Here is a 7,500-nt window from a genome sequence, read left to right as displayed (position 1 = left end):
TTACAAGGTGTACATGGACAGTATGTGCATTTGTGGGCATACTTGTACTTGTAAGTAAAGTCCTTTAAGATACATGTAGAGAGCAGAACCCTAACCAAAGGAAATGGAATTAGATTCCTTTGCCTTTGAAAATCTTTCTATCAGAATAAAAAGTAGTGAGATAAAAACATGACGTTTTGGCAACAACATGTCACCATTATCAGATGCAAATTATTGTAAGTTGGGTAATGTTATGTAAAGGATAGGGAGTTGGAAAATACATTAGAATAAAGGAAGCGGGGATAAACAGAAGAATGAACAAAAGAACATTATGGTACCCAACTTACAATAATTTGCATTTGATATTGGTGACATGTCGTCACCGAAACGTCATGTTATTATCTTGTTACTTTTTATTCTGAAATGTTTTTCAAAACCTTTCGTTATTAGAAAATCTTTCCAGTCTTAAAAAAGAGTTTCTGTGAACTTCTGTATGCCTGTGCAATAACATACATGTAACTAATGAATTTCGCTTTCCTGTTTTTCTGCCTTCACAGAAAATGTAAACATAGATTTGACTGGAGCAATTCAAATGTTTACAAATACTGGTATGTAATTAGTGATTTTAATGCACAAGTTTTGTTTTTCTGTCAGATACAGTAGTTACCAATAAAAGTTGTTTCATCTTCTGTAAAGAGCCACAGTCATACAGTACATAATACTTTAAGTTACTGGAATTAATTTTGTTTACAGTTCACAGCCAAGCTTTAACAGCTAAAATGTTTAAGGAGGGAATGAGGACAGAAGCAAAACATGTGAAGAAGTAAGTCAACAATTACAGTGTAAAAGAAATTCTCTATTTCACTTGGCAGGCGAGTCTCAAATTTGGCCAAGCAAAGAACATGCACCATGTTTTATGCTTGTTTGTATGGTTGGTCAAGAATAAAAAAAAGTTCATAAAATTAGCAAAGTTCTTATTGAAGAGGCCACTGATTTTAAAATGTTAAAAATTGAATGTACCTGCATTCAATAAGCCTGTTGTCAGAAAAAGCCTTAATTCACTGCTCAGATTATGCGCTTTTGCGTATGATTCGTTGAAAGGAAAGTGGTTGGCTGGAAGTTACAAAAGGAATCTCTTTTTCATCATGGATTTTGCCAAGTTCATTCCATATATGTGTACAATCATCTTTTTGTTAGACAATGTTAACATCTGGTTCCGTCAATTTTATAGCTTTGTTCTTTCACAGAATGCTTGCTCCTTTCATTTATGTACATGTACATACAGTAGCTATTTATAAATCTTATTTTATTGGACTCCTTGATTTACTTTAAATCTCCAGAAAGCAGCTTAGTGAGTATCTGCCGTCAAGTGTCCTTAAACAAAAGAAAAGAAGTTCTGTGGTGCCATCTGAAGGAAAGAAGGAGATACATGTATGTTCAACAGACCACTCATATGTCACTTCCTCTTCTTTGAATTCCTACCGGTATATGCATGACAGACAATTTGGCATGGTAATTAACTGTCACAGCAAAGCAGTGACATAAAAGAATCGTATTTCTGTGATGATAAAAATGATAAAGGAAAAAGAAAGACAAATAATAATTATTATTATTATGATCGTTTTTTATCCTTATTATGAGTTATAACTTGGCTTTTTGTTCAAATAGAGGTGGCTAACAATGTAAATTTATTGCATAATTTTAAAGGTACTGATCAAGCCAGGGCTGTAGCCAGAAAAAAAATATGACTGAGGTAATATCCGTAGTTAAATTCTCTTCCCAGGTATTTTATGTGTTTATGATGAATACATTTGAAAGACAACTCCGGAATCGCGTTTTATTTTTAAAAAATTACAAAAAAATTGCTGAGGCAAGTGCCTCGGTTTTCCTCATAGTGGCTACGGCCCTGCTGAAGCATGACACTTCTTGCCAACAAGTTCAAGCTCACCAGTGCTACAAATGCAGTAATATTATTAATGCCAAGTTGTTAAACACACCCGTTTAAGACACTTTCAGGCTGGGATTTAATCAGTACAGTACCTTTGAAATTTGTAATAATTAACAATTATTCCATTCGCGCTTGTTGAATATGAGATGGTAAATAGCCAACGAGGCGCGTAGCGCCGAGTTTTGCTATAACCAGTCTCATATCCAACAAGCACGAATGGAATAATTGTTTTATTAAATTCCTTAAATTGCAAAAATTTGGAAGTACGAAATACGAGCAAAAAAAGCGAGAAATACCGAGCGAAATTGAGAAGATACGATGTCGTGTAATACCTTGTGGTCAGACAAAAACATTTCTTGTCTTTGCGCGTGCTATAGTTCTAAACGTCGGAATTGATCCAAACTTTCCACAAAAAAGGTTGTTTTTCTTTTTTGGCTTTATTCAAAGAGAAATTTCGCTTTCCGGCGAAAAAAAATTAGTTTAGCAACGCTTAACGCAATCATTTACCATATAAGGTCAAACTAAGGTATATGAGCGGATAACCCAGATTGAGTGAACCAATCAGAGCACGCGAAATGCATTTTCCGAGGTTTTGAATTTAATGATTATAGATTCACTTTTTAATGTAACTTTAAATTATTTAAAGTTTTTTTAATTTTAATTTCTTGGTTTTGATAGAACATCCCTGAAACGAAATATAACCCAGATAATGAAGCTGATGTATCACTTGACTCTACACTTAATGCTAGTGATTTGAGTCTGGATATCATTACGGAGCACAATAATGATAGTGCCAACACCTTAGAAAGTACTCAAAGCAGTGAAGAAGCAGGTAACATACAAATAATTGCTGCTTTTGTCAAAATTTAATAGTAGTATCAATGATGCATAATATTATCATATAGAGGACATTACTTGGCCGCTTGAAGATACGAAATTTCTCTTCGAGTGTTGAAAAATATTTCACGACTGAGTGCAGCGAACGAGTGAAATATTTTTCAACACACACATGTTATCTTCACGTGTGAAGATATCATGTTTTCGCGTGAAAGCTTACTTGGTATTTCATTAGCGTTTACATGTATATAATAATATATCTTTACAACGTATTAATATTATTTGACACAACAATGACAGTGCCAGTACCGTGGCAAGTACTGAGACTTTTTTGGAATTATCAATGATGCATATTGAAAGGTAGTAGGGACTTAGTCAAAGGATGTCAGGCTGTAAAATTCAAGGCTGTTACAACTGGCTCAGTGTAGCGTAGCAAAATCAACACCTGGACTTGGAGCTGGGTATACATGTCATAATTTATTATCTACTTTGTAAGTAAAGTCCTTTAAGATACATGTAGAGAGCAGAACCCTAACCAAAGGAAATGGAATTAGAATTAACTAATTAGAGTGTAATGTGTAATGTGTAATGTGAAGTGCTAGTTTTCTACCCCATATGAACCATGTGAGCACAAGGACAGAGAAAAACTCTGTCCAGGGTGGGAATTGAACCCATGACCTTCGGGTTAGATCACCGCTGCTCTACCGACTGAGCTACAAGGTCAGACGGGAGCAGGCCGTGGGAACTGAAGATGTTAAAGTCACGGCAATGAACATGTACAAGTACAAGGACGGATTACGTTTTTGCAAAGGTTGGCCATGTAGCACTCATATTTCAACAGAATTTACTGATTATAGGGTGTAATGTGAAGTGCTAGTTTTCTACCCCATATGAAACATGTGAACATTAGCCCTACTAATGGAATGGGCTGTGAACTTCCGTATGACTGTGTAATAACATACATGTAACTATTGAATTTCTCTTTCCTGTTTTTCTGCCTTCACAGAAAATGTAAAGATAGATCTGACTGGAGCAATTCAAATGTTTACAAATACTGGTATGTAATTACTGATTTTGGTGCACAATTTTTGTTTTTCTGTTAGATGGTTACGAATAAAAGTTGTTTCATCTTCTTTTAAGAGCCACAGTCATACAGTACATGTACATAGGACTTTAAGTTACAGGAATTAATTTGCTTACAGTTCATCGCCAAGCTTTAACAGATAAAATGTTTAAGGAGGGAATGAAGGCAGAAGCAAAACATGTGAACAAGTAAGTCAAAAATTTTAAAAAATTATTGAGTTCACTAGGCAGGCGAGTCTTAAATTTGGTGGAGTACATGCGCCATGTTTTATACTTGTTTTTATGGTTGGTCAAGAATTAAAAAATGTTCATAAAATTAGCTATGTTCTGATTGAAGAGGCCACTGATTTTAAGATGTTAAAAATTGAATGTCTGCATTCAATAAGCCTGTTGTCAGAAAAAGCCTCAATTCATTGCTCAGATTATGCACTTTGCACATGATTCGTTGAAAGGAAAGTGGGTGGTGGGAAGTTACAACACGAATCTCTTTTTCATCATGGATTTCGCCAAGTTCATTCCATATACATGTACATGTACAATTATCTTCTATGCATTTGCAGCATGTTTTTTTGTTTGACAATGTTAATTTTGGCTCAGTCAATTTTATAGGTTTGTTCTTTCACAGAATGCTTGCTCCCTTCATACATGTACATACAGTACAATGTAGCTATTTATGAATCTTATTTTATTGGACTCCTTGATATACTTTTAATCTTACAGAAAGCAGCTTAGTGAATATCTGCCATCAAGTGTCCTTAAACAGAAGAAGAGAAGTTCTGTGGTGCCATCTGAAGGAAAGAAGGAGGTACGTGTATGTTCATCAGACCAATCACATGTAAACCATGACTTCCTTTTGTTTGAATTCATACCGGTATATGCATGACAGACAATCTGGCATGGTAATTAACTGTCACAGCAAAGCAGTGACATAAAAGAATCATATTTCTGTGGTAATAAAAGTGATTAAGGATCATGAAAAAAAAGACAAACAATAATTATTATTATGAACAGACAGCTGTTACAGGCTTTTTATTATTCAAATTATCACTAACCTTTTGTATGTATCTATGGTCGATTGACAAACGAGCTGCATGTGCCTACTGAATGGTTCCTTGTATAGGGTTTCCTCAACTTTAATCTATAGCAATAGGTTTTCATCCTTATCATTAGTTATAACTTGGCTTTTCGTTCAAATAGAGGCGGGTAACAACGTTGAATTAATTTTATAATTTTAAAGGTAATAATAAAGCATGACACTTCTTGCCAACAAGTTCAAGCTCACCAGTGCTACAATTGTAGAAATGTTATTATTGCTAAGTTGTTAATCACTCCCGTTTAAGACACTTGCAGGCTGGAACTTAATCAGTACAGTATCTTTGAAATTTTTACTAGTTATAGATTCACCTTTTTATGTAACTTTATATGATTTGAAGTTGTTGTTTATGTTAATTTCTTGGTTTTGATAGAACACTGCTGAAATGAAATATAAACCAGATAATAAAGGCGACGTATCACTTGACTCTACACCTAATGCTAGTGATTTGAGTCGGGATATCATTACGGAGCACAATAATGATAGTGCCAACACCTTAGAAAGTACTCAAAGCAGTGAAGAGGCAGGTAACATACAATTAATTGCTGCTTTGTCAAAAGTTAATAGCAGTATCTATGATGCATAATATTATCTTGATAACTTATTAATATTATTTGACACAGCAATGACAGTGCTAGTACTTTAGCAAGTACTGAGACTTTTGTTGCAATTATCAGTGATGCATATTGACATGTAGTATGGACTAAGTCAAAGGATGTCAGGCTGTAAAATTCAAAGCTGTCACAACTGGCTTATTGCAGCATTGCAGAATCAACAACCTTGGACTTGCAATAAAATTAAGGCAATCAAGCTCTGTCAAAAACCATTGGTAAGAAAACATGGTAACCCATATATGCGAGAAAATTTGGTTTTGGCCACCGTACAACCGTCCACCCCTCCATGTATGCAAATGTTACCATATGGTGGGCTCAAGTTTAGAGTAAACAACAAAAATGCAAGGTGACACACGCTAACACCACCCCGGTGTGGCCAACACATCACGCATGCGCACAACCATTTCACCCGGTCAATAGCCCTTTTCACGGTTAGTTTTTCTCATTTGCATTACAATACAATCTAGCGTGTATTTGAGGCAATTTCGGGCTATTTTGTAGTTTTAACCCGAAATTGCCTCACATCCACGTTAGATTACATTGTAATGCAAATGAGAAAAACTAACCGTGAAAAGGGCTATTAGCAGTCACGTGATCCACCTTCCCACACGCTTGCCTTGGGAGTACAGTTTTGCTGTTCCCCACTCGGTTTACCACATGTCTTTTATGCGAAGCTGCAACTTAAAGGGGTTCCCTTCATACTGTCTGATATGTTAGCTACGCCATGCTGATGTGGCCTAGCGAAAAAAAGGATCAAGTTATGTCGAAGCCTTATCAGTCTGTTTTTTCGTCTTTCGCTTGTGGTATCGCCCCTTTGGCCGAGCGGTGTAATGTCAAGTGCTGACGTTAATCCCCAGCATAGCTGGGCTGAAGATGTTCCCGATGATGTGTCTGTCGTGTCTTTGGATGATTCTGTTCCTCCGTCTTATGCCTAGATGGCCGGGCCTGGCTTCCGTCCAAGCGTGTCGAGTCAGTCTATGGAGGATGATTACATTATGAAAATGAATCGCGTCTTTCGGATGCTGAAAAGGAGCGGATCCACCCGTTGAACATTCATCCTGAGCGCCCTTGTACGGCTTGCTTTGTCCTTGCTGACGAAGACATGCCTTTGCCTCAAGTCTTTACTGGTCTTAATAATTGCGGCATTCGTGCGGCTGGTGTTAGGTGTTTGCATCGCAGTCCAAATGGTTTTGTGTCCGTAACCTTTTCTACATCCGAGTATCGTGATTGTTTTCTTCGCAAGTCTTCGTTCATCTCTTGTCTAGCCTCCCACGCAGACATTCTTAGAGCTTCGTCACGCGTTCCTCCCCCACGAACGTCTGCTAAAACGAATAACCATTTCCGTTCAACGGCTGTTTGTCCACTATTTAAAGAAACCAATCAGCATTGACTAATTGTGTTGTGCACAGGGAATCACTTGCTGCGATAGAATGCCATACAAAACACGAGTTTACCCGAAACTGGAAATCGGCCCCTGAATGGTCCCGTAATCCACGAACGGAAGTGGTTTTTTGTTTCAGCAGACGTTAGTGGGGAGGAACGCATGACGAGGCCCTAAAAACGTCTACGTGGGAGGCTCTTTCTCGTCATGCTCGTCATAATTCTTTTTCGTTCACTTTTGTGGTAATCTTCGACGCCCCTTATGAGCTACTGGATGCGGCTCTTTCTCATCGCCGTAGCCATTATGGCTCTGTTCATGGGATTCGTCGATGTGGCCTCCAGGGTTACGATGGCGTCCAGAGGGGTACGCGTGTGGCTAGAATGGAGTTGACCGAGCCGATTCCTTCTTTTATGCGTTTCGAGAGAGAGCTTCTTAGGATTAAGCATGAGGGCAGGGTCCCCACTTGCCTGACCATGTTGCCAGAGCGTCTCCTAATGTTGTTTGTTTGAACTGCGATCAGTTGGGACACACATTCAGTGACTGTACCGAGGATGTTGAATGCTGC

General features: G+C 37.5%; 1 protein-coding gene across 11 annotated transcripts in view; it reads left to right on the top strand.

Moving 5' to 3' along the window:
* LOC138026296 (poly(A) polymerase type 3-like) overlaps window positions 1–7,500 on the top strand; it is a 64,739-nt gene that overhangs the window by 51,504 nt on the left and 5,735 nt on the right. For 7 of the 11 annotated variants that reach the window (XM_068873578.1, XM_068873576.1, XM_068873575.1 and 4 more), the window contains 8 exons: window positions 537–587; window positions 733–802; window positions 1,320–1,410; window positions 2,606–2,759; window positions 3,771–3,821; window positions 3,967–4,036; window positions 4,568–4,652; window positions 5,314–5,463. In XM_068873578.1, coding sequence (XP_068729679.1) covers window positions 537–587; window positions 733–802; window positions 1,320–1,410; window positions 2,606–2,759; window positions 3,771–3,821; window positions 3,967–4,036; window positions 4,568–4,652; window positions 5,314–5,463 — 722 coding nt within the window. Of the gene's footprint in view, window positions 1–536; window positions 588–732; window positions 803–1,319; window positions 1,411–2,605; window positions 2,760–3,770; window positions 3,822–3,966; window positions 4,037–4,567; window positions 4,653–5,313; window positions 5,468–7,500 lie in introns of all 11 variants that reach the window. The other 4 variants (XM_068873580.1, XM_068873579.1, XM_068873577.1 and 1 more) reach the window with 3 other exon arrangements.

This window comes from Montipora capricornis, chromosome 12 (genome assembly GCF_036669925.1).
Source record: "Montipora capricornis isolate CH-2021 chromosome 12, ASM3666992v2, whole genome shotgun sequence".
In the NCBI taxonomy this organism is placed as follows: Eukaryota; Metazoa; Cnidaria; class Anthozoa; order Scleractinia; family Acroporidae; genus Montipora; species Montipora capricornis.
The sequence above is the reverse complement of the archived record's forward strand: the minus strand, read 5'-3'. Positions and strand labels throughout refer to the sequence as shown.